This window comes from Nothobranchius furzeri, chromosome 12 (genome assembly GCF_043380555.1).
Source record: "Nothobranchius furzeri strain GRZ-AD chromosome 12, NfurGRZ-RIMD1, whole genome shotgun sequence".
NCBI classification, from domain to species: domain Eukaryota; kingdom Metazoa; phylum Chordata; class Actinopteri; order Cyprinodontiformes; family Nothobranchiidae; genus Nothobranchius; species Nothobranchius furzeri.
The window spans coordinates 12,019,446-12,046,920 of record NC_091752.1 but is presented as its reverse complement, the minus strand read 5'-3'; the positions used below and the strand labels follow the sequence as shown (position 1 = coordinate 12,046,920).

The 27,475-nt window shown below is 45.8% G+C and overlaps 2 protein-coding genes across 2 annotated transcripts in view; one reads left to right on the top strand and one right to left on the bottom strand.

The window, feature by feature from the left end:
* The window catches only part of valopa (vertebrate ancient long opsin a), an 80,152-nt gene extending 65,154 nt beyond the window's left edge, over nt 1-14,998 (bottom strand). Inside the window, exon 1 of the mRNA XM_054750212.2 lies at nt 14,243-14,998. Within this exon, the coding sequence (XP_054606187.1) occupies nt 14,243-14,606 (364 nt within the window). The 5' untranslated portion in view covers nt 14,607-14,998. The remainder of the gene's footprint in view (nt 1-14,242) is intronic.
* An 8,360-nt stretch (nt 14,999-23,358) lies between these two features.
* The window catches only part of LOC139062058 (spectrin alpha chain, non-erythrocytic 1-like), a 610,856-nt gene continuing 606,739 nt past the window's right edge, over nt 23,359-27,475 (top strand). The window contains exon 1 of the mRNA XM_070542255.1: nt 23,359-23,458. The gene's annotated coding sequence lies outside the window, so the exon portion shown is untranslated. The remainder of the gene's footprint in view (nt 23,459-27,475) is intronic.

Sequence of the window (27,475 nt, the reverse complement as noted above, 5' to 3'; positions counted from 1 at the left end):
GGGGCCATTTTGATAGAAGTGTGGTAGCTATGATTAAAACCTTTCACCAAATCTTGAATCACATCTATGTAGCGATGGGTGTTTTTGGCTGTGAAATATCTCCACATTCTACCTTTTAGAGTCCTGTTAAATCTCTCCACAACGCTGGCCTTTACGCTGCTGGCTGTGGCAAAATGCACAATTTCGTGTTTCTTCATGAGGGCTTCAAATTTCTTATTAAAAAATTCTTTACCGGAATCCGTTTGCAATTTTTTAGGGACACCGCTGTCTTTCAAAACTGAAGCAAAAGCTTCTGTACCATCTTTCCCCGATTTGTTTTTCAGGGCTCGTACATAGGCTTTCTTTGAAAATACATCTATGACGGTTAATAGGTAATTAAAGCCGTCGTTTGATTTTGACAAGGCCTGCATGTCGCATAAGTCAGCTTGAAACTGTTTTAGCGGCCCTGAGAAAAAAAACTTATTTCTCGGAAAATGAACTCTTGCAGGTTTGTGAAGTGTATAGGCGTCTTGTTCTGAGAGAAAATCGCGAGCCTTATCCGATGAAACTTTCTCCCCAATATCTTGTTGTAAACCGGTTCTAAACCTTTCCACACCACCGTAACTACCCTGATGTTCTGGTGTAAAATAAACCTTTTTCATTACCTCCTCCATCTCTGATGAATGGTTGGCAAAAATGATGCATATTTGTTTTCATTAGTTCTTTTTATTTCATAAATTGTAAACAATCTAATCAGAACTAAAATCTATTGACGCTACCGTCAGAAATAAAATCTAATCATACTGTAAAAACAACAGCCATCAAATATAATGAATAAAATCACACAATCTAATCAGAACTAAAATCTAATGACGCTACCGTCAGAAATAAAATCTAATCATACTGTAAAAAACAGCAGTCATCAAATATAATCACACAGTCTAATCATACTGTAAAAACAGCAGTCGTCAAATATAATGAATAAAATCACACAGTCTAATCATACTGTAAAAAACAGCCGTCAAATATAATCTAAACACTAGTCAGAACTAAAAACAGTCGTCAAATATAATGAATAAAATCACACAGTCTAATCATACTGTCGTCAAATATAATCTAAACACTAGTCAGAACTAAAAACAGTCGTCAAATATAATGAATAAAATCACACAGTCTAATCATACTGTCGTCAAATATAATCTAAACACTAGTCAGAACTAAAAACTAATCATACTGTCGTCAAATATAATAATAAAGTTGCAGAAGAGACCCTCCGCAGCTCGCTCACTCCATCACCACCCCGGACAGCGCGTCCAGGTCAGCTTTGGACAGGCGATCGTACACCGGAAAAATGTCTTTGTGAATGGGCATCACAGCCCTGAATCCGTGCAGCTGCGTCACAGCCATGGTGAACAGAATCTCAGTGTCCAGAGGCTGGAAGCCGTGCAGACTGAGAAAACTTTGAAGAGCTGGAATCAGTTTAGGTGTTAAAACCCTGCGAATAATGTCCGTAAAGTGAAAATCGTAAAATAATTCATTTTCAGCTACGTAAAGACATTCGTGTTGCCGTTGACTGGGGTGATCGATCTTGCATCCGTGGCAGATGGTTGGTAAGTGAGCTTTGATCGCCATGTTGACCAAGTGAAGAAGACCCATTTTCACACGGTCTACTTTGTCTTCTGAAAACACCCAGTCAGGCAGACGGTGAGGCTCCTCATCGGTGCTCTGGATGTCGAGGGGTTGCACATCCTCCTCCTCCTCATGACCTGGCGGCTGCTCAGGGTTTGATGTCACCAAAGGTGGATCAGCCCCGTCGACCCAGGGCCTGAATGGTACGTTCTCCGGAACCTCCATGATGGTGGGGAGTCGTGATAGGTTATCCTCTGGAAAACACGGTGGCGCCGATGCGGGCCTCGGACTGCCGTTGTATCTCGGCGGTGGTGGTGATGGTAGCGATCTGGACCTCGGACTGGTGTTGTATCTCGGTGGTGAGGAATCCGTTAGTACCCAGCTCGGTGGTGGGCTCCAAAGGTCTTTAAGGGTCGTCTGATTGTAGAACCCCGTCATGCTGATGCCTTAGATCGTCTGGATGAAATGGTTTCTAACTGTAAGCTCTTTATAACTAGTGCTGGGTGGGGGGGGGGGGGGGGGGGGGCGTGGTATGATGCGACGTCCTCCTCCTCCTAAGGCAGGTCTTAGAACTCCAGCTTTTTTCGCACTGTCAGAATGTCGTTCCAACAGCGGCTGGTACGAAAAAGTGAAGTAATACGATCCTCCACTTCATTTATTTTTTCACACCAGGCTTCGAAAGGTACAACCTGTAGAAGGCGGTAAATTCCGCATACAGAATGCACATTCTCCAGCACAAAAAAGAGCTCAAATCCTCTCGCACGGACCGAGGCCTTGAACATCCACTCTCCATCCGCATCCTCTTCCCCCTCCCATGAAGCGCTGAATGCTGTCACAGCGTTCTGGATTTCATCCAACGTTGGAAGAGCTTGCGGCCCGCTGCGATTGACAGGCGGACGAGGTCTCTCATCATCATCTCTGTGCACCTTGCGTGGAACAGCCAGCCTGAGCACAGCCCAGTCGTTGTAGGAGAGAACCGCTGGTGAGTTTGATAAATAGGATTTAAGAGGTTCCCCCTCAGCCACATCTTGGATTAAACACAGTTCCTTAGTGTCGTAGCTGAACCGGTACCCAAAACTACCGGAATAGCCGTAAGGTTCCAACTGCCATATTTGCTCCAAGATCTCTTTACCGCCGAAAGGAGGAACCTGCACTCTGCAAATGTAGAATGTAGATTTGCGGGGAGCTCCAATTCCAGCTGGCATCTGATGTATAGCGATGGATTTTTCACAAAGCATGGTTTTTGACAGCGGCGTATCCACGCTCTCTTCTTTCACTTTTTGAGTTGAAGTTGAAGCGTCGGATGTAGACACCTCTTCCTCGTGGCTTGGTGCTTCATGCATCTCCTCGTGGTTCATCATTTTTTCTTAGAGCTCGGCTTTTCAGCATTCGGACACGATCTGAGCTTTTAAAGAGTTATCCACTATAGGATTACACTCAGAAGGGAGGGGGCTGTGAGAACCACTGGGGTAACACAATAAGAAACTTCACGCGCCATTACACACATTAGCCTATGACGTGGGGGATCATGGACATCTGGACGCTCAACAATACGCCATTGATGATGCGGCGTGGGGGGTCTAGGCCATCTGGACGTTCAACAATACACATGTCCATTTGATTAATGATACGGAAGGGGGGGCATGGATTGAACAATACACCTGTCCATTTGATTAATGATAGGAAAGGGGGGCAAGGTCAAGGATCAAAATGAACAATAGGACTGAAAGGTCAAAAAGGTCAAAGAACAATAGACCTGTCAAAATGTTTGACGAAAGGTATCTTATTATGTCTCTCCTCTCCACCCTCCCGGAGCTAGATGGGAGGTTGGACCGGGAGATGCAGCTAGACCACTCCGGCTACGTGGGCACCAGACTGGCTGTGTGCTCCCCCGGTGTTGGCCCACGACGCTGGGAAGGATGCCGGGCTCCACCGTCACCCCTTGTCCCAGGAAGGAGCCGCGAGCTCGCCGCTGCCCCGGCTCGGCGCCCCAGCTTGGACCCGCCCCCAATCAGATCTGCGGTCCCGCCCAGGGCCGTTGCTAGCTATTTTGGTGCCCTAAGCACAAAGTCTTCGTGGTGCCCCCCCCCCCCCACACACACACACACACACACACAGAGAGAAAAAGCAACACAATCACTGGCATGTGACATGACTAAATTCAAAACTATTTAACCTTTATTAATAACTAGAGAGACACAATATACACATTTTATACACAACTGGAACATTCTGAATATGAAGGGAGGAGGTTATCATAATGGACTTTTTTCTTCAAATTATACCATCAGCAGCTGATGTTCCTCTTGGCCCGTAAATGTTTATGAAATATATATATTAACATGGAGTAAATACCTAATTAGAAAATAGGTTTGTGTAATTTTTCATATTAAATCTCAGTTACATAGCCTATAGACCAAATAGGCTATTTAATAATGATATAAATCATGTCCATAGTTAACTCATGATTAATCACAAACAGCCGCTTATTTAAAAATAAAATTTCTTACTTTACCTTGATGGTGTTTTTGTCCTTCCTGTTTTTGTGATATTTAAGTATTTGGGTGGACAAATATGATTCATTTGTTTATTTCTGTTTCAAAACAGCACAGATGGGCCTGTCTGACCTCACAGAGGAAACTTTATTTTACTTGAGAAAGATGTTTTAAGATGAACTTATTAAAACAAAAAATCTTCAAACACTTCAAGGTCTATTTTTAGATGAACAACCTTTGACACTGTTCAGACTTATTTGTTGATACAAGTCACATGAACAGGCTGAATAAAAGGATTTTTCCCTTTGTTGCATTTAACTATTTCTTCTTTAAATAAGTGCTGATTCAGAAGAGAATAACTGCATTTGGGAAGATGATGACTTGCTAAGTTTTTTCTCCAGCAGTAAAAAAGCTCTAAAGCTTCTCTGAGTTTCTCTCCCTCTCAGCCTCTCTCACTCAGCTACTAATGAATGCCAAGTAGGCAGGGCCAGAGTAACACTTTGTTGTACCCTGGGCAACAATATTCAAGGGCCCCATCATCACGACCCAAGGATCACCATAATATGGTCACATACAGAATATTTTACTGTAATATGCAGTAAATATACTCAATACTTGAATGCCTGACATCACGTAACCCGCTCAGGGTAACCTTTGACCCACCTCGTGTGGACTGACCAATGAGGAGAGGGTCTTAACTTGAGGCCCTCTCTTCATTGGTCAGTCTGCATGAGACTGACTCTCAACTGACGTTCAGTCATAGGCAGCGAAGCGTCTCTGTGCAGCGCAAAAGCCCGGGTGGACAGTTTGTTTAATATAGGGTGACCATATTTCCATTTCCAAACAAGAGGACAGGGGATCTGTGCCTATGACGTCACACTATGGCAACGCCACACAAACCATGTTGGGACCCATTTTTTGTAAGAACTAAATTAATATCAGATTCTGCCAATAAAAGGGCTCTAAAACAATTCATATGTAAATATTTAGCATATTTATTGCAAAATCTAATTTTTCTGCTTTAGTGCTGCAACAAGGTTTTATTAATAATAAATTATACCTTTTGTTTTACTACAGCATTGGTAAGCTTCCTGTGCACAGATTATTCAGGATGCTTGTTTCAGCTGTGAGATTAGACGATAGGATCAATGATAAAATAAGTTGTCACACACTCCATGGGAACTTTCAGAGAATCCACAAATAGTGGCTTTCAAATGGTTTTGTTACTTTTTGCAAGTTTAGAAAAGAAGCAGATGAGACGGCTTGTCTGATAATTTAGTTTTTCATCTGATAATATTAGAACATGTCAGCGATGTTTGAGGAGCTTTTATAAACACTGTATAACTAATACTACTGGAGAGGGTATGAATTACACAGAGGCTTCTGGGGAGCCCAGTTTTGGGGTGGTGGGGGGTGGTGGTGGTGTGTGTGTGTGTGTGTGGGGGGGGGGGGGGGTCATTTTGCCTTGGCCCCCAAAATGCCTTGAAACGGCCCTGGGTGTGTGACTGAGTGTTGAAGGTGATCTGAATTGTATCAGGTGTATAAATATGACATGTGTATAACTTATTGTTTTGCAGGTAAAAACGTGTCGTGGAGATAAATCTACCTACATTTTACTTTTCAACACTTAGTTTTGTTTTCTTGTTTTTATTTAACTATTTCCTGTCCTGTCTGTCTCTCATCTTCCTGCATCTCCTCTAAACTCTCCAGAAAATCTGCTGCCTGGATTCTTACTTTTTCACCTCATCAGTTACTTTTGAGCAGATCAAAGGGATCTCCTGACCACAAAGCGGAGAGCGCATTTCGATGCTGCGTCAGTGAGGTGAAATCACCGCAGCACAGGTGATGAGCTCCGCAGTAGCAGAGCGCTACAGGCACAAATAAGACAGAAAGTAGAGAACATGTGCGGACATGAACGATCGTGGGTTAATTATAGTTTTTTGGTTGCGCCACTTTGAGAATGGACCGTGCGCTGGACGCAGCAGCCTGGAGCGCTGCGCAATAGCGCGCTGTGCCGCTCTCTGTGCTCTCTGCTCAAAAGAGTCCATAAATGATGTAATATAGGTAGAAAACGTTTTTCCAGCTCCCCTGGATGTGTAGGCTATCCAGCTCCACCATAATTCGATCCCTGCTCCTGGATGAAAAGCCGGACATTTTCATCAATACAAGAACCCCCAGTCCGGACGCCCGGACAAAGTGAAAAGTGGACACAGTCCATCTCCTTTCCTTTTTGTATTGTTTTCTCTCTGTAAACATGTTAACTTGCTTTGCACATCTTCTAACTGAAATCTGTCTTTATCATATATATATTATTTTTTTCATAAGCTTGCGTTTGGTGCCCCTCCCCCGGCGTGGTGCCTACGCGCTATGCGTGGTGTGCGTGTGCGGAGCGCCGGCGCTGGTCCTGCCTCCAGTCCAGTCAGTGCCGCCGTCATCTGCAGGTGGAGGGACCACACCTACAGCCCAGCAGACAGAGCTCGCCGACCTCCAGGCGGAGCTTGGCCGGATCCGTCAGCTCGTCAGCCTCCAGGAGTTCCAGCTGGACAACCTATCCTCCCCGATTCACCAGGAGAAGGTTTCGGTCCAGTCAGCAGCTCCCTTGTCTCCAGGCCAAAGGATCGAGCCCGCAGTCCACCCAGCAGAGCTCGTCGGTCTCCGAGCTAAGCTGGCCCAACTCCATCAAAGCCTCAGTCTCCAGGAGCTCCAGCTGGACAATCTATCCTCCCTGCTCTCCCAGTTACTGGCGCCACCAGTTCAGTCATCTCCAGTTCCATCGGTGGCCCAAGAGGCTCTTCCCCCGGGCCGGCCTGTCCAGATATCAGAGTCTAGTCCGGCGACTCCAGCCAAGGAAGTGGTCCCGTCTGCAGCAGCTCCTCCTCCACTCCAGAAGCCTGCGGTCCAGAAGCCGGCGGACCAGAAGTCGACGCCCCCGGACCAGAAGTCGACGGAGGTTGACGCCCCCAGCCCTGGGGTCGACGCCTCCAGCCCTGAGGTCGACACCCCTTCGAGTCCAGAAGTCGACGCCTCCTCGTGTCCAGAAGTCGGCGCCTCCTCATGTCCAGAAGTCGACGCCTCCTCGTGTCAAGAAGTCGGCGCCTCCTTGTGTCCAGAAGTCAACGCCTCCTCGTGTCCAGAAGTCAACGTCTCCTCGTGTTCAGAAGTCGACGCCTCCTCGTGTTCAGAAGTCAACGCCTCCTCGTGTCCAGAAGTCAACGCCTCCTCGTGTCAAGAAGTCGACGCCTACCCGTGTCCAGAAGTCGACGCCTCCTCGTGTCCAGAAGTCGACGCCTCCATTTCTGTGGTCGCCCCTTCCAGTCCTGTGGTCGACGCCCCTTCCAGTCCTGTGGTCGACTCCCCTCCCAGTCCTGTGGTCGACGCCTCCGGCCCTGTGGTCAATGCCTCCGGCCCTGTGGTTGATCCCGCCTCCGGCCCTGTGGTCGATGTCGCCTCCAGTCCAGAGGTCGATTCGCCTCCAGTCCAGAGGTCGACGTCCCCTCCAGTCCAGAGGTCGACGTCCCCTCCAGTCCGACGTCTCCTCCTCCAGTCCAGTGGTCGACGGCTCCTCCTCCAGTCCAGTGGTCGATGTCTCCACCTCCAGTCCAGTGGTCGACATCTCCTCCTCCAGTCCAGTGGTCGACGTCAGCATCCCCAGTCCAGTGGTCGACGTCACCGTCCCCAGTCCAGTGGTCGACGCCGTCCCCAGTTCAATGGTCGACGCCGTCTCCAGTCCAGTGGTCGACGTCGTCCCCAGTCCAGTGGTCGACGCCGTCTCCAGCCCAGAGGTTGACGACGACGCCTCCAGCCCAGATGTCGACTCCAACGCCGCCAGTCCAGAGGCCGACGCCGCCAGTCCAGAAGTCAAGGATGTCTCCTGCAGCGTCTCTGCCTCCAGTCACCGCCGGTCCTGCCCTCGCCAGGCGCAAGCCTCCCAGAGCCCGTCATCGTCTCCTCCTTTGCCCAAGACGCAGGCCCCCAAGAGCCCGTCGTCGTCTCTTCCTCTACCCAAGACGCAGGCCCCCAAGAGCCCGTTGTCGTCTCCTCCTCTGCCCCAGACGGAGGCCCCCAAGAGCCCGTCGTCGTCTCCTCCTCTGCCCCAGACGCAGGTCCCCGGACTTTACTGGTACCTGCCTCCTCTCCACCGGTCCCTCAGTTCCTCTTGGCCCTCCTTCCTGGTCCCCCTCCTCCCGCCCTGCTTTGTGTTCCTGTGGGCGTCTGGGATCCACCCTTTGAGGCCTGTCTTGTCTCCCCATTCTGTTCAGTCATGTGTCTCTGTTAATTGCTCCCACCTGCCTCTCGTTTTCCAATCACCCAAGCTCCCAGCCCTCATGTATTTAAACCCCTTCAGTCCTGTGTCTCTTGTTGGTTCAGTGACTACGTTTACATGCAGCCAATATCCGGGTTATGATCGGGTTAAGGTCGGTATTCGGGTTTCTGCGTTGATCAGAATAGCCTGTTTACAAGCATAAATAGAGTTACCCCTAACTTGCATAACCCGATTTAAATGCGGACGTTGGGGTAGTGTCAGGACGTATGGACTACGTCCAGACGCAATATGCATCATTTCCGGTTCTTCTTGTTCCGGTATACGTGAAAACAACAACGTTTCCCAGTTCGGAAGATATAGCGACCGCGTTTGTTTGCACTTTAGTTTCCTCGTCACTCCAAAAGTGTGGTGCTGTGCCGCGACTCGCCATGTTGCTCCCAACTTGTTGTTTACTTCCGGTGTTCTGGCGCATACAAGACGTCTTGCTACTCAAAAGACCAAGATTCCTTGCGAACAGAGCATGCGCAGAACACACGCTTTGATGGGGATATCCCGATATGCGTTTACACGACCAAACATTCGGGTTAGAAAAGGGTTACCCCAGGCGTAGTAACCGGGTTTTTAAAAATCCGGTTATGAGCATACCCGGGTTTTTGGCGGTGTTTACATGGACCTGCGGAACCGGGTTATTGTGAATATTCGGGTTTTAAAAGGGTTACTGGCTGCATGTAAACGCACTCATTGTTTCAGTGTCACCGTGTTTATTATTAAAGCCTTTAATCGTTCATGTCTGACTGCCTACCTTCTTCACCCGCGTGTGGATCCTCACCTCCGCTTCACACACCTGACACTTTGGTTGAACAAAAATATGTGCTTTTAACATTTTCAGATCTGAACATATGTTTCCTTGGAGCTCTAAATCTCCAGATTTTTGTGCAGGAACACAAGCTGGTCTACATGCTCAGCTTTCAGGAGGCTTCTCTGTGCAGTCACTATGTCACCGGCAGAGGAGAAAACTCTCTGCAGAGACACTTGTGCCAGGAATGCATAGCAAACTCTTTGCTATTTTGGAGAGCTGAGGATAGTCTTGTTCATGGTTCTTCCACCAACTGAGAGGATTTTCTGTGAGAGGCAAAGGGGCCTCACCTCTATATTTCTTGATCTCACCTGCTGCAAGCTCATTTTCTGATTTTGGTTCAGTATTGTCACTACTAGTAGAGAGAAATGTAGCTCCAAGCAAGTCCACCAAAGCACATGAGGTCCTTGGTCTCTTCAGGGGTGGCTGACTGATGGAAGCACAACTGTCGTTGATGTGAGCATCCTCTGCAACATTCTCCTCCTCCACCTGAAAAACATAATATCAAGCAAATATTAGGGTTAAACCTCATACTAATCTGCATTATATATGTAAATATTTTTTCCAAGTAAATTCAATAAGTTATTTACTTACATTTTTTTTATCATGCCAACCACTGCCTCCAACAGTCTGGAATAGATGTCCCTGGTCTCTGCTTCGGACAGGAAGGGCAGGCCCTTAAACTGAGGATCAACAGCTGAGGACATGTGTAATGTCTCCTTTTCACTGGCATATCTTTTCCCCAGATCTTCTGCAATGGCAGCCTTTATGTCCCTAACTGTTGGTGTATCATCATGGCTTTCTTGTGCACCCATCATGACCTTGGCATGAAGAGGAGCAATAACAGACAGTGTTGGTACGCTCTCTTCTGACATCACCAAGGTGGCGTCCTTCATCGGTTTGAGTGCCCCGACAACTTCTTCTGCACACATGATGTCAGACTCATTTAATGGGAAGACTTCTTTTGCATTCCTGACGTCTGGAGAAAGCAAAGCTGCACAGATGGCTGGTTGCTGTTCTAAAAGGTGTTCTATCGTGTCATAAGAGCTGTTCCATCTGGTTATTATCTCCGTGGTCAGTCTGTGAGCTGGTAACTGAAGGAGGCGCTGTTTCTGCTTCAACTGATCGCTGGCTGTGGTGCTGCGTCTGAAAAAGCCTGTTACACGTCTGACTCTCCCCAGAAGTCGAATCACAGATTGTATTTTTAGTGCTTTCTGGGAGGCAAGATTCAGACTGTGTGCAAAACATTGTATGTGCGTCATTATGTGCATCATGCCTGCGAGTCTGGCCGCGACAGCCATGTTTGGTGTGTTATCTGTTACAATAACGACTTTCTTTGTGTTCAACCCCCATTCAGTCACAGTCTCCTTCAGTAATGCTGCAATGTGTTCACCTGTGTGAGTTTCATGCATGGCTCAGGTTTGTAATACATGAGACTGAAGGATCCACTCGTCATTTATGTGATGTGCTGTAACAGTAACGTACGATTCAGTAGCTCTAGACGTCCAAGCATCGCACATTAAAGCAACCATCTCTGCTGAGCCAAGAGAGTCCAGGACTGTTGCTTTGGCTTCGTTGTACAAGTTTGGAAGAGCGATGTCCGCGATGTGTTGTCGTGAAGGAACGGCGTAACGCGGCTCCAACGTTTTAATCATATTACGAAATCCTTTATTCTCCACAACACTCAGGGGACGCATGTCTTTACAAATAAAAACAAGTACTGATTTCGTTATCTTGACTGCATGAGTTGAAGTCGCTGGTAGTTTCGAAGTGTTAACTTCCACTATTGTCCGTTGAGTAGGATCACCGAGCTTCGTTTTAAGTGTAGCATTTGATGCTACATCGCTATGGTGTCTGGCCATGTGTGCTCGCAGATTTGTCGTATTACCACAGTATTTCACCCCGGCGCTGCAGAGTTTGCAGATTGCATGGCTCTTTCAAAGTCTCTTCTTTTGTCTTGAATCCATCTCTTTTATTTTTAATCTTAACATTTTATTGTTGACTCTGCAGTCTTTACATTTTTACTGAATGATATTAAAAGAATGAAAGGCAGGAGAGCTGGAGCACTCGTGGGTCCAGAGGGTTACTGAGAAACTCTGACGAAGACACAGGCAGTGTCGAAACCTATCTTTTCCCTTTCTACATCCAATAAAACCATTTGGACTCACCTGGGTGCTCCAGCTCTCCTGTTTTTCCTGCTGGTTGTCCTCCAGCTGTAGAGCACCAACCCGTGAGTGGATGATGCTCAGAGGGTTTTATTCATTGATTTTAAAGGAAGTGATTAAATTACTGTCCTGTCCAAAATTACACACCGGCTTTGTTATCAGTTAACAATATTTATCAGTAGCTGTGATGCACCTCTCCAACAGATGAACATGCGATTGTAATCATATGTTTACACAATAACTAAATACTCAATTTATTGATCATTTGACTTGAAAGTACACATTTTGAAAAAGACCACTTGAGCTAATGTGCTGCCCTCTTCTCTAATTTTCCATGCAGCAATGGACTGTGGATAACTCTTCCCCGAGGTACACACCGATGTAGACTTCGGGGAAGTGTGATCATCATCAATCACCTGATGAGGGTCCATCTACAGGAATAACATTTACTCTATTATAACGCATAGTCAATCAAACCGAAAGGGCTTGAGTTAATGAGTTTAGCCTCTCTGCATCTTACCAACATCCATTTCTTTCATACTTATGGTGGGACTTTTTTGTAAATGAGAGTAAAAGCTGTCACAGGGAAGCTCTGCTCTTTACCAGTTTAAGCTTTACTTGGATAATTAGTCAAATCGCCATTGTTTCCTTTTTGGTGAGAGTTTGAGTTCCTGTTGGTTCAGGCAGCGTGTGATGAGCACCGGCTCTCTGATCATGTGTCCGGCTGTACAAAGGATCAAACAAACCAGGTTTCCGAGCACAACACGGTGCTAATGCAGGAACTTGGCTCGTGAGAACTCACGGTGGCTTCTCAGCAGATTCCAGTGGAGCTTTTTCACCCAAAGCCTAAACGGATTAGGTTTCCCTAACCCTGGCCCTATTCATGGCTTTAATAGCCCAATTATAGAATAAAACTAATCACTATTGCATTCGTCGGTACTGAAATGAATGGAAATGACCTTCAATACTTAACGATTTAGGAAACAGTAGCTGGAGTTAACGGTTTAGGTGTGCTGACGGCACTAGCGTGCACCAGCAGGTGGCAGAGTTGTGCCATAGAGAGTATGACTATGTGACTGTAAAGCTGGGCAATATGGATGTAACCAGTTAAATGTATGACAAATGTTCTGATTCTGCTGATGTCAAATGAGAACCTTCAGGTAGGATGAGGATCAGAAGCTCACACATCAGTTCAGAGTTGCTGCTGTAGAAGATAGCAGGGGTCATGATGAAAATGCATCTGAAGGAACTTCAGAAGGTTTTCAGAGGTTTGTTAGATTGAATGGAGGATGTGAGACCTGTTGTGGACTAACGACATTAGGTATGCCCTCATATAACTTTTTTCACTTCTGATACGGTAACAATATTGCAGCCTTCAGTATTGACCAATACCGATAGTCCGATACGGTATCAGCACAAATTATACAAACTTTTACCTGTTTCATAGTGTGGAATGTACGAAAGGCCTGATCAGGTGATATTACTCACACAGAAAGCAGAAGCCAGCAACAGGAAGTATAAAAAATGGACAACTGTTTTATTAACCTTTGGTTGCATGAATTTGACCAGCTGAGGTTAGGGACATAAGTTTTTAAGTGGAGTGTCTAAAGTTTCTATTTCACACATTGAGAAAATCCTCCTGCAACATTTAGAGATCCTGCTTCAAACGCACGATGAGGTTGGACGAATTAATCTTCCAGGTTCTGTTCCACCACGGGAAACGTGTGCATGACGAGTGCTGCACCAAGCCACACTGTCTTTTTCGGACTTTATCACATGGCTACCTTGCTAGCACACACTATTCGTCACGTGGACTTTAGCATGCTAGATCTGGGCACAGCTGTGTAGAAATGCTGGAATGGAATTTAAAGTGGAACGTACTTCTGATATCAGAGATTTTTGATGCAGTCCCGTATAATCTGATAGTGTTTTTGAGCCAATGTCCGATATCAATATTGGAACGGGACCTCCCTAAACGACATTATTGGACTGTTGTGGACATAAAAAGCTGTTTTTGTTTGAGAAAATTATTTTCTGTTGGTGGTACGAGGCTTTGAGCAGCATCTCTGAGAGGTTTCATTAAAGCATTTAACTTGCTGCAGTTACGATTTCATCATGTTGGGAATAATTTGACCCTGAGGAACTGAATTTCCCTCCCGTGGTGAAACACTGAGCTTCATTGAGAAGATTGCGGGCATGCAGCTAAAGTGCTTTTCAAGTCATTTTTTGAAACTTTTATCATATGTTCTTATGAAAGGATTTAAAACGGCAGCATGGTGTCTGAAAGCTGAGAAAGTGTAAACGTGGGTTTTGACAGATTTCATTCATTATCCCAAAGGCATTCTGGCTTTGTCCGAGACTCACCGACTGGATGCTCTCCAGCTACAAACGTCTGCAGAATGTATAGAGACGCTTCTGAGACTAGCAGGGCTGCTGCTTCCCATAATCCTTTACTTTGTGGTTTTAGCTTTTTAGGGAGCAGATGTGGGATTTATGTGAAATCAGCTCCTGTCTGAAGACGTAAGTCAGATCACAAATGTTCACATTTAGATGCACATAAAGTTACATCATATTTATCTACACATTTAAATAAGATAAATATAGAAAGTTGATGTTAAATGGAGTGAATAAAAACTTCTAAAGCTAAATGAAGCATTTTAGAATCAAAACCCTTAAGTTTGGATGCAGAGCTGCCCTCCCACCTGCTGAAACAACGATGCACAGAAACATCGCACTTTAACCCGCGGCTCCTTTTCAGTTAGGAGAGCTCAGAGAAGTTTCACCTGACTCCATCATCATCATCACATCTGCACTTTGGATAGGAGACAAACAGGACAGAAGGTGAGACACCTACCAAAGAAGGTGACAGCGAAGCCTTCCAGGACACAAGCCCACTTTCCGAGGAAGAAAAAGCCCCTGGCGTTGGTCAGAAAGCTGATCAGCCCCCCGGTGAGGGAAACCAGGAAGTCCGCGATGGCCAGGTTAACGATGATGTAATTCAGCGGCTGTCGGAGTTGTTTGAACTTAAAAGTGACGAACATGACCAGGAAATTCTCGGTCAGAGACAGCGACGTCACCACGAACATGAGGACGGCAAGCACGGTAAAGTTCCAGGGCGCGATGTTCTTGATGGGTCCGCTGAACGGATCATCGGTGGCGGAGAGCTCCGCTGCTTCGGTGAAAGACACCGCGTTCACGGACAGACTCATGGGATCCATGCTCCACACCAGACGAGTTTAATGAAGATGGCTTACTGTGCGATCCGTTTGTCTCATGTCCACAACTTTACCTCAGAGACGCTCCCGGACACGAGCACACCAGGATGCGTAAAAGCGCAGCTTTGCGTCGGAGGCCCAGTGCGCTTTGGCTCTTTCCAGTTAAAGTTTAGGATCCGAGCATCGCGACGCGCTGCTGACAGAGACCCGCGTCTCATAGAGTTCACTCTGTTCGCAAGCTCCGCAGGTGGGAGCTGCAGGAGAGAGACGCCTTCAAGGTGCGTCAGAACAGTCTGCGGCATTTTAGAGCCTCTTATATACCCGCAACTCTTGCGTAACGGTTGGTGATGGCAGGATCTCATCCTCCAGTCCGGTTCTGGTGACATCAAAGAGCCCCAATTGATCATATGTCTCCTTTACAAACATTAATAATTTATAATAAACTTGATTTGAGACAGGTCAAGTCTGAAAAGTCTCTAAAATCCACCACAACAAGATGAACACCAGAAATGATTTTACCAAACACCAAAGTTTCTGAAACGACAAAAATACAGAATAATAAAAAAGTTTGTTTTTTGAAGGAATAGATATAAAAATAACACCTAAAAAGGTTGTTGTAAAAAGTTTCTTATTTTAGGAACCCAGCAGATTTCATCGAGTCACTGACTTGCAGGGACAGCAGTAGCTCAGGAGGTAGAGCAGGTTGTCCAGTAATCGGAAGGTTGCAGGTTAGATCCCGAGAATGCTGCTGTTGTGTCCTTGGGCAAGACACAAAAAATAAAAATGGTGTAGATGCCATGTCCTGCATTCTGGTGCATTTACACAGGTTGTTGAACACTGTTTTACCTAGTAAAACCTTATTGCCACATCAAACCTCTCGCTGTTTAATGCAGAAAACACAAAAAGATAGACACTTCTAATAAAACGTTCATTGTGTTTTATTTTATTTTTGTTCATAAGAAAACCAGCAGGTGGCTGAATTTAAATTAAATGAACCATTTTAACAGTTAATAACAACCACACCTCTTTGCTGTATCCCTATTTTACTAAGCAACACTTTAATTTATCCCAGTACAATTAGTATTATTACCAGATCAAAACACAGATACTAGCAGGTATTTTGTTAGTAGTAGAGTTTTTATGTAACCAACAACTGCACTGATCTGAGACATACCCAAATCCTTATTTTAGCAGCATTTATTAGGCCGAATGGATGTGTGTTCCAGACATCTATGTTGTTCATTTTTATATTCAGATATCCATGATAACATTCTAACTATCCATACTGAACACTTGAGATTTCTTAAATAATAAAAATTCTTAGGACAAATGATGTCACATTTCCCATTCATGTGTACTGGGTTGGCAACACCAGACTGAAGATCTGCCTATCTGAAATGAAAATAGTTCTAGTTTAAATGTAAGTTCAGACATTAAAATAAAATTACTCATATCTGGATGTGTTTTTTCATCATATTTATTTAAAATAAGACGTTTTACTAGTAACAGCTAAATTCTAGGTGTTTAAAGTGAGAGTTTCTCCTAGTCAGATTTCAGTTTAGTTACTGTGTTTAATTAAGATTAATTTTCACTCAGAACAACAGACTGGATCAGAACCACAGAACCAGTCTGCCTGATAAATGTTTAACAGCCAGAGAGGCCTATAGAGCTCCGGACCCCACGTGACTCTCAGTTGGTAGACGCCATATTGGCAGTCAAAAAAGGAAAACAAACACGGATCGTAAACATGAACATGAATGGGATCGGCTTGGATTATACTTTGTTGGAGTTTACTTCACACTTTAAAACCGAAGAAATCGTTTTATATAGTAAGAAATAATCATCCCCGACCCTTACCGTGCCCCTGGGATACTTTTTAAAAACGTCAGAAGCTGTCGGAGCGGACTTCTTACCGGACCTGGCTGGGGAACCCCTTGGGATTCCCCCGGAGGAGCTGGCCCAAGTGGCTAGGGAGAGGGAAGGCTGGGCCTCTCGACGCTACTGCCCCGTAACCCGACTCCAGATAATCGGATGAAAATGGATGGATGGACAAATAACAGATTTACACGTAAGTAGTTTAAATAGAGTGCTGTGCTGTTTGAATGTATAAACTGAACGCCAAGAGAAATCACTAGTTTGATTGTTTTCCGTGAATAAGATAAATAAGTCAGGCAGGAGCGTCTGAGGATCTGTCTGAGATCTGTCTCGGTGAGACAGATAATAGCAATCCAAAGTGCTTTTTATGTGTGATCTGACAATTGATCAACCATTGCTTAAAAATTAAATACAGCTTAGCCGGTTAATTGCTGTGATCATAAAACACGTAAACGGCAGCACGCAGAACTCACGAGGCAACGTTTTACGTGATGTTTACTTGTTGCTATGAGTAATAAGACAGAAAAAGCCACGCCAAAATAAGTTTAGGAAGCCCACTAAGAATCATAATAAAAGCATTTAAAATAAATACCATACACAGTTGAGGAAAGGTTGGTTTAAGTACCTGATATGAAGTGGTTGCTGCATAAGCGAAAACCTTTACTCTCAGGATCCCACAGTTTCATTTTAGCCCGGTCACTAGCGCGTTTTATTACAATGATCCAACATTTGCGGCGCTACAGATCTTGGGGAATCCTGTAGATGGCTCATTCCTTATGTCGTCCGCGTCTGTTCTGCATCCTGGGGCACAACAAGAATCTATCGTATTTCCCGTTTGATTGAGTTTTCTGACAATAACAAATAGTCCAGCTGCGGGCTTCTGCATGCCAATATGGCGCCGTTTCGATTTGAACTGTTGCATGCCGGGAGAAGTGACGTCAACTCCCGGAGCTCTATAGCGGATGACTAACACTGACTAGCTAACTCCACTAAAACCTGTCCTGTGGGACTTTTTAACTTACTTTATGATTCTTTGTAAGAAATCTCCAGATGTCCATGTCTGTGGGGGAGGGGTCAGACATGGAAAAGACCTATTGTTGGAGTGACTTCTCCTCCAGCTTCACAAGCCTGCACTGAACTTGACCTTCGGCTCTGTCTTATTTTAAACTATAGTCAGTCTATGGGTCCAACAGTGTCTGGACCCATCTACTTCAGTGTCTGGACCCATCTCCATAGTGTCTGGACCCATCTCCAGCAGTGTCTGGACCCATCTCCAGCAGTGTCTGGACCCATCTCCATAGTGTCTGGACCCATCTCCAACAGTGTCTGGACCCATCTCCAATAGTTTCTGGACCCATGTCTGGACCCATCTCCATAGTGTCTGGACCCATCTCCACCAGTGTCTGGACCCATCTCCAACAGTGTCTGGACCCATCTCCAACAGTGTCTGGACCCATCTCCATAGTGTCTGGACCCATCTCCAACAGTGTCTGGACCCATCTCCAGCAGTGTCTTGACCCATCTCCATAGTGTCTGTACCCATTTCCAGCAGTGTCTGGACCAATCTCCATAGTGTCTGGACCCATCTCCATAGTGTCTGGACCCATCTCCAACAGTGTCTGGACCCATCTCCAGCAGTGTCTTGACCCATCTCCATAGTGTCTGTACCCATCTCCAGCAGTGTGTGGACCCTTCTCCATAGTGTCTGGACCCATCTCCAGCAGTGTCTTGACCCATCTACAATAGTGTCTGGACCAATCTCCAATAGTGTCTGGACCCATCTCCATAGTGTCTTGACCCATCTCCAGCAGTGTCTGGACCCATCTCCAACAGTGTCTGGACCCATCTCCATAATGTGGACCCATCTCCAACAGTGTCTGGACCCATCTCCTATAGTTTCTGGACCCATGTCTGGACTCACCACCATAGTGTCCGGACCCATCTCCACCAGTGTCTGGACACATCCCCAACAGTGTCTGGACCCATCTCCAACAGTGTCTGGACCCATCTCCAGCAGTGTCTGGACCAATCTCCATAGTTTCTGGACCAATCTCCATAGTTTCTGGACCCATCTCCAGCAGTGTCTGGACCCATCTCCAGCAGTGTCTGGACCCTTCTCCATAGTGTCTGGACCCATCTACAGCCGTGTCTGGACCCATCTCCAGCAGTGTCTGGACCCATCTCCAACAGTGTCTGGACCCATCTCCATAGTGTGGACCCATCTCCAACAGTGTCTGGACCCATCTCCTATAGTTTCTGGACCCATGTCTGGACCCACCACCATAGTGTCCGGACCCATCTCCACCAGTGTCTGGACACATCCCCAACAGTGTCTGGACCCATCTCCAACAGTGTCTGGACCCATCTCCAGCAGTGTCTGGACCAATCTCCATAGTTTCTGGACCAATCTCCATAGTTTCTGGACCCATCTCCAGCAGTGTCTGGACCCATCTCCAGCAGTGTCTGGACCCTTCTCCATAGTGTCTGGACCCATCTACAGCCGTGTCTGGACCCATCTCCAGCAGTGTCTGGACCCATCTCCAGCATTGTCTGGACCCATAGTGTCTGGACCCATCTCCATAGTGTCTGGACCCATCTCCAATAGTGTCTGGACCAATCTCCAATAGTGTCTGGACCCATCTCCAATAGAGTCTGGACCCATCTCCATAGTGTCTGGACCCATCTCCACCAGTGTCTGGACCCATCCCCAACAGTGTCTGGACCCATCTCCAACAGTGTCTGGACTAATCTCCATAGTGTCTGGACCCATCTCCAGCAGTGTCTGGACCCATCTCCAGCAGTGTCTGGACCCATCTCCATAGTGTCTGGACCCATCTCCAGCAGTGTCTGGACCCATCTCCATAGTGTCTGGACCCATCTCCATAGTGTCTGGACCAGTGTTGGGAGTAACGCCGTTTAAGTATTACGGCGTTTCTAACGGCGTTCTTTTATAGGTAACGGAATAATCTAATTAATTACTTTTCCCGCCGTTGCAACGCCGTTACCATTACTGGGGACGGAACGTTGTGCGTTACTATGTGCTTGTCGAACGTTGAGCAGCAGTGTGAGGCTTTCTGACCACCACACTTCAGCTGCAGCCAGGGAGAGAGAGGTGTCGGTAACACACTTACAAACACGATGATGATTGGCCGGGTGGGCGGAGACCCTCACGGTCTCAGTCACTGCATTCTGTAGACACAACGGGAATAACTCTGTTTAAAATAACCGCGTTAATAAAAATATTTCTTTCTGTAACAAGCAAACTAATTAATTACGTCTTCTTTTATCAAAACGTCGTTCCTGTTACTGGTAAGAAAATGCGTGCGTTAAGCAGCGCGGTGTGTTGAAGCTGTCATCAGCTGATCAGGAGCTAAAGAGGCAGATGTTTAAGAGCATCACGGCCGTGAAGAACGAGGAAGACGTGATGAATATCTACGGCTGCAGACCCCCCGCAGATTTGTTGCTGCAGCAGCGAATCTGCGGGTCTGCAGCCGTGCCCTTAGCGTGACAGCGGGACGTCCCGAAGGTCCGCTCACCTGTTCACCGCTCAGACGTCCTGATCGTCTACCTTCCTAGATGATCCAGCTGTAACCTGTTTCTGATCATGTCTTTAGTCCCGCTGTAACGCTGATGCATCAGTCTCAGACGTCATGGAGCTCAGGTGTTATCAGAACTACCTGTGTGTGTTTACCACCCAGCTTCAGCTCTTCTGTGGTTGGGTCTGACCCAAGTTAGTAAATGTAAGTCCTCCATCAGGCTTGTGCCTTTTCTATTGTCATTTTAAAGGATATTTATTTATTTATTTATTTAACCATTACTAGATTACCAGCAACAGAAATGCTACTAAAAACACACAATTATGTGAAGCTGGAAAAATTAGAATGCTGTGCAAAATTACATGTATTTCTGTAATTTAACTAGACCGAGATACCATTTAAAGGCTTGGGAATCTTTACAGGTGTTTCTATTTGCAATTTTAAATTTTAGCTGATTGGGTTTTTGTTAAATATCACACAGTGACCTTTTAATAGTCTAGATTAGTGTAATGTTCCTATTAGTAGTTCCTCCTGTTAAGTGCTTATTTGTTTAAATTATTCAAGTTTATATAAAACATTTGGACATACATTTTATTATGTTCAGTCATTAGTCATTTATATTTTACTATTGTAGTAATTCTTGCATTCTTTAATGAAAAAAGTAACTAAGTAGTTACTTTTGTTGGTAATTAGTTACTTTTATGATCTTGTAACTCAGTTAGTAACTGAGTTACTTTTTTGACAAAGTAATCAGTAACTATAACTAATTACTTTTTTAAAGTAACGTTCCCAACACTGGTCTGGACCCATCTCCATAGTGTCTGGACCCATCTCCAATAGTGTCTGGACCAATCTCCAATAGTGTCTGGACCAATCTCCAATAGTGTCTGGACCCATCTCCAATAGTGTCTGGACCCATCTCCAATAGTGTCTGGACCCATCTCCACAGTGTCTGGACCCATCTCCATAGTGTCTGGACCCATCTCCAACAGTGTCTGGACCCATGTCTGGACCCATCTCCATAGTGTCTGGACCCATCTCCCAATAGTGTCTGGACCCATCTCAATAGTGTCTGGACCCATCTCCAACAACGTCTGGACCAATCTCCATAGTGTCTGGACCCATCTCCAATAGTGTCTGGACCCATCTCCATCAATGTCTGGACCATCTCCATAGTGTCTGGACCCATCTCCAATAGTGTCTGGACCCATCTCCAACAATGTCTGGACCCATCTCCATAGTGTCTGGACCCATCTCCATAGTGTCTGGACCCATCTCCAATAGGGTCTGGCCCCTTCTCCATTGTAACGTGATGAAGGAGCCATTTCTATCCTCTAACAGCGTTCCCTTTTGACACAGTGCCAGAGTGCATGAAACAGCCTCAAGGTCATGCATTCGCTTCTAAACTGTGGCGGGTGGAATTCTTTCTACCCACGACATGCAGAATCACCACAAGACACCGGCAAGTAAGTAAAACGATTTTATTATGTAATCGGGAACAATGGTAGGAACGGGAACAGACGACGGGCAGGCTGGCAGCAAGATTCCAGGATAGAATTCTGAGGAGGGAGACAGAGTAAGTATATGGAGGAAACGACGGAGAATGATATAGGGAGTGGAGCTTACTGATTGCAGCTAGTGTTGCGATCTTCCGGAGGGATAGGTCAGGTCTAGGTGAGCAGGAAGGCTCCAGAAGGTGATGGAACTGTAGGTCCAGAGAGGAGGTAGGTGCAACGGTTTATGAAGGCAGGTGAGCGGCTGAGAGCGAGCAGCCAGGGGAGGAGACAGTGTGATCTGGATTGCTGGAGTCCGAGAAGGTTATGGAGGTGGCGGAGTGTGGAGAGAAAACCTGGAGCAGAGCAGGGAAGGGTGATCAGGGTTCTCTCTGGCGACAGGAAATCAGGCAGAACTTCAAAAACACAGGTAAGCGAATCAGAGTTAGTAAAACATGGGATCAGGACAGGTTGAGGCTAGAGTTACCCAAAACAGTGTAATCATCCGGCGAAATGAAGAGTCACACTGCTCCTTAAATACCCTGGACCGTGATGACAGGATCAGCTGCAGCTGGAGACTCTCAGACACGCCCACCTGAAAACAATGCTCAGAAAAGCTGGTTATGTGCAGGGAGCTCACCACGGACCGTGACATAAGGATTCCAACCGGACTCATTTCACGTAGTGTTAAAAAGACATAACACATTCTTTTAACTGATCCAATCAGAATTTTACAGATCTGACGGAGGCGTGCTTATGACGGTGTTTGGTAATTTTCATTCGACAATAAACCATAACATCCGAGGTATAAAACTATGCCACGTCAGCTCTAACGCCATTTCAAAGCGTTCCAGAGCAAGCGTCAGAGTGGCCAATCTGACCTTTAACTCTTCAACCGAAAGAACCACGACAAGCTGAAAAAAAAACCCCAGTCACTATAACAACCAGCGGCAACAACAGCTCCTTTCAGAATAAAAGCTCCACCGACCCAGGCTTGGGTCTGAACAGACGCCAATAATGTGTCGTGTGCCGGAGGTAACTCAAGACGGGTCTGGTCGGAACCGTGGCTTCTTCTACCAGCTCGCTTTCCAAAGACCTCGGCATTCCTGATCTACAAGACTTCCACCGAAGGCAAATGTAGACACAACATGATGGTGTCTCATGCTGTTTCTGAAACTAACCAAAGCTAAATTCAAAACAACATCTTCAGTTCCCGTCAGATCTAATCGCTTCTTCGGATTTGCTGGTTCGGATTTACTTCACACATAATCCATTCACCGCCTCATCCATTTTTAGTTACACTATACATTTAGTTTTGAAGTAAGTCTAGTTTAAATTGTTGGTAATAAAATTCTTAACTTTTAAACTTGACTCTCTATTCTGTTGTCTCTGAGTGAATACATAATGGTTACACCATAGTGTCTGGACCAAGCCCCCACAATGCGGCTCAAAAATTGAGTCCAACCCGGAAGTACCAAAAATTGCAGTTCCACCCTCATCTGCTGGGGGCTGGTGTCAGAAGCAAGCAAATCCTCATTGACTCCCATGTTAAAAATACCAATTTCACAGCAGAAATAAACATGTTTACAGCCTGGTACCAAAACATGTTTTTTGTTTAAATGATCTAGTTTACACTCATGACAACTCTGAGGGGGGTGAATTTTTTTCTCACTCTTCATTTAAGTGTATTAAAAGCCTAAAATTCTGTATAATTAATGAGCATCAGACCCACGTGACCACCGCCTCAGACCCACGTGACCACAGAGCTAGCTCTGTGGAAAGGCCTCAGTAGAGCCACGGTCTGGCTTGGAAACTGTTCCAGGATTCTGAGTCTCTGTGTTTGTGTATTCTTTTTTGGATATTTTTAGTGCAATTGTTGGACAAAATGACTTGCTGTGGTATTAATTGCACTAATAGAGCGTCCAAGGAGTCTCCACTTCTTTTTTTTTCGGTAAGTTAAATTATATTTATGTATTTTAGGTCACTGTCGAGCTGAGCTTAGATTTTAACATGTAATGTTTAACCATGAAATTTAAATGTAATAGGGTAAAACCCAGTGCATTTAACATAATGCTGCACTTTAGAAAATGGGTTGAAATATAACATGTTGGTGGAGCTGGGTTCCGACTATCGGCTTGTGGAGCTCTCGGGAGTAGGGCTGGGGTAAATGATTATTTTTAAAACGATTATTCTGACGATTATTTTATCGAATAGTCAACAATTCTAATGACTATTTAGACAATTAATCTAATGATTATTTTTCTATTGCACAGTTAATAAAAAACAAAAAATCTCTAATAAAGTCCTCAAAAAATTGATAAATTGTTACTGTAAGAGAATAAATACTACAGGCCTTCCATTTTGTAGAACACTGCTTTTATTGTGTTGCGGCTGGTTATGTTCTGGTGACGTGTAGAACTTGGGAGTGCAGGCTGCTGCCTGAGAGGTGGTTGGAGACAGAATGTCTCCATGCTGCTTTGTTTTGGTCACTTATGTGCGTGAGGCGAGTGGTGTTACAACTCTTCCTGGGGAGTTTGGCTTGTGTGCAAAAAGGAAGGGACCATAACGTGGGATTTAAAAGTTAAAATGATGATCAGGTTTATTTACAACTACAAAAAGACATAAATCTTTCCATCCACAGGTTGGGAATAATAAAACTAATTCTGCCTGTGGGGAATTAAAACAAAAGTACAAATAAGTAGGGATGTCCCACTGGGCAAAGATTACTGGGTTCTAGACCAAAATAAGGATCTCCAAAGCTCCAAACTCTAAACTGGGTGGTTAAACCAAACTCAAGGTGATATTTTAAACCAAACCGAAAACCCACAACATTCTCAATGTAATAAAAGGGAGATCTACACCACAAAAAAGATTAACTCTAAACCAAAACGTAACAGCTTATCCAAATGCAAGAAGCTGTTAGCGAAAATGCTAACAGTAGCTTTACCAACGTTAAGTTCAAGATATCATGTTTAAATAAACCAAAAATACCCAGCAAACAGACCAGAACGGAGGAGAGACTGCTACCACCAAAACAGCTCTCCTAATGTCTGAAAGAAGCTCCTTTATGAAGGGAGAAACGCTCCCGGTGATTTTCTACATCTGCGGTAGAGACGAAGCAGCGCATTTGACCCCGGAAGTTTTTGTCCGTTGCTGGGAGACGAAGGCGGGAAAAACAGGAAAGGAATCTAGTAGTGGACGGACATTGTTCCGGGTCTTCGGTATTTGGTGGAGATGTTAGTGAAGGCGGAGAAGAGGGCGAACTAGAGGAAAAACAGGCAGATTCCTCCTCTATTTACAAACTCCTGGGGATGCAACAAGTGGGCGTGGTGCATCGACTACCGGATCTGACGTCGACGAATTTTTAGAATCGAGCCATCAATGTCATCGAGGCTTTGCTACAGCCCTACTCGGGAGACCGAAGTTTTCCACCCGTTTCTCCCTTCCCCACAGCCCGGCGCATCTCTGTCTGACCGCGGCCTCTGTCTGCTGCGCGGGCTGCCGGCTGGTTCTCCCCGCAGCTCGGCACATCTGTCTGATCGCGGTTTCTGTTTGCTGCGCGGGCTGCCGGCTGATTCTCCCCGCAGCTCGGCGCATCTCTGTCTGATCGCGGCTTCTGTTTGCTAAGTGGGCTGCCGGCTCGTTATCCCCACAGCTCAGCGCATCTCTGTCTGATCACGGCTTCTGTTTGCTGCGCGGGCTGCCGGCTGGTTCTCCCCACAGCTCGGCGCATCTCTGTCTGATTGCGGCTTCTGTCTGCTGCGCGGGCTGCCGGCTTGTGAAGCATGGGATGGAAACCGATGTTTTCCACCCGTTCTCCTCTCCCCGCAGGTCGGCCCATCTCTGTCTGATCGCGGCTCCTGACTGCTGTGCGGGCTGCCGGCTTGTGGAGCTCTGGGATGGAAACCTTTCCACCCAGTTCTCCCCAGCGGCAGCTCTGCGCATCTCAGATCGCAGCGGCGCTTGTCTGCTGTGCAGCTGCCGGCTTGTGGAGGTCTCGGAGACCTCTGTGTTCCACCCGGTTTTACCCAGCGGTCAGCCCAGTGTATCTCTGACTCAGAAGCTCTGGTGTTGTGCACAGTTAACTCCGGTTGTAGCTAGGTTGCTACCTCCATTAGCTTAGCTCCCACCTCCGCGTTAGCTTTGGGTTAGCTTCAGGTTAGCTTGTAGCTAGTTCGACCGGGTGTCGTCAGTTGATCCCAGCCTTACAGCCCCACCCTCAGCTCCACCTCTCTTCCCTTTTGTGGAATTGTCTGGGCTTGACAGAACCTGTGACACGGTCGAAATGGCGGTGGTGGCCACCTCCCATTTAGCCTCAAAAACGTGTTATTGGAGCCTATGGAACTGGATTGTCCAGTATATATGTCGATGGTTTGGACCCATCTCCAAAAGTGTCTAGACCCATCTCCAATAGTTTCTGGACCCATGTCTGGACCCATCTCCAGCAGTGTCTGGACCCATCTCCAGACACTGTTGGAGATGGGTGCAGACACTATGGAGATGGTTCCAGACACTATGGAGATGGGTCCAGACACTATGGAGATGGGTCCAGACACTATGGAGATGGGTCCAGACCTTAGTGTCTGGACTAGGGTTGTCACGGTCCAGACCTAAGTGTCTGGACTAGGGTTGTCACGGTAACCGGTATAGCGGTAAACCCCGGTAAAAAAGTTGACAATAAAAATAACCGTCCAGTTTTTAAAAAACGAAATTATCTCGGTGGGTTTACCGTGGCCGCGGTGACCCTTTCCAGCCACCGTCGCTTCAGCTGGCTGAAGTTCCCGCGGCGCGCACACGCACTTTTTAGTTTGCAACGGCACCAAAACTTTGAAGCTGAAATAATGGCCGAAGGAGGAGACGGCAGCACCCAGGACATCCATCAGCCCTCAAAGAAGACTAAATCGGAAGTATGGGCATATTTTGGATTTCTGAAAAATGCTGAGGGACAGTTAATAGAAGACGGCTATCCCGTTTGCAGAACGTGCAGGAAACAAGTGTCTGCAAAAGGCAGCAACACTTCGAATCTAATGGCACATCTGCGTGACCATCACCCACGTCTCTACAGCCAGTGCAAGGTAAGTTAACATTAGCATTTTAGCTTAAATGCATGACGTGAGGACTTTTGGTTGAGGGAGAATGCAACGAGTCACTATATACTGCAGCCGCAGCGTCCTCTGCCAGCATTTAAACCGTGTCACGGACACCCTGTTGCTGGATGAAGCATCTTATTTGTTGATGATGAAGAGAAATATACAATTAGTTCCTTGTCATTGATTTGTTTACTTATTCAATGCCATTTATACTTGAACATTTGGATTTGATTACATAGTGTAGTAGTTATTTTAGTAATTTGTTTAAAGTGGCTATTTATTTTAAATACATATTTTTTAAGGTTGACTTGTACAGTGCTCAAGTCAAGTGTGGACTGGAGTTTTAGATTTTCATTTTGATAATGAAGAAAACATGTATATGAGAAAAAAAGTGGTGTTTCTTTGATTTGTTTACATATTGTTTATGTTTTGAATGTTTGGATTTGTATAATTTAAACCTGCACTGACTACTGTAACATGTTCCAGAAAAAGAAGCTATTTGTTCCTTTACTTGTGAAAAGTTGCACTTTTGCTAAGGCTTTGTGTTATTTTAGGTTTAATAAACACTGTTAAACCTTTTCAGAACTATTTCAGTTTGTGTAGAACAGGACTATCAATGCTTTCTGAACATATGCAACACCGTTTAAAAAATACCGCGATAATACCGAAAACCGTGATAATTTTGGTCACAATAACCGTGAGGTTAAATTTTCATACCGTGACAACCCTAGTCTGGACCCATCTCCAATAGTGTCTGGACCCATCTCCAGCAGTGTCTGGACCCATCTCCAAAAGTGTCTGGACCCATCTCCAATAGTGTCTGGACCCATCTCCAAAAGTGTCTGGACCCATCTCCAAAAGTGTCTGGACCCATCTCC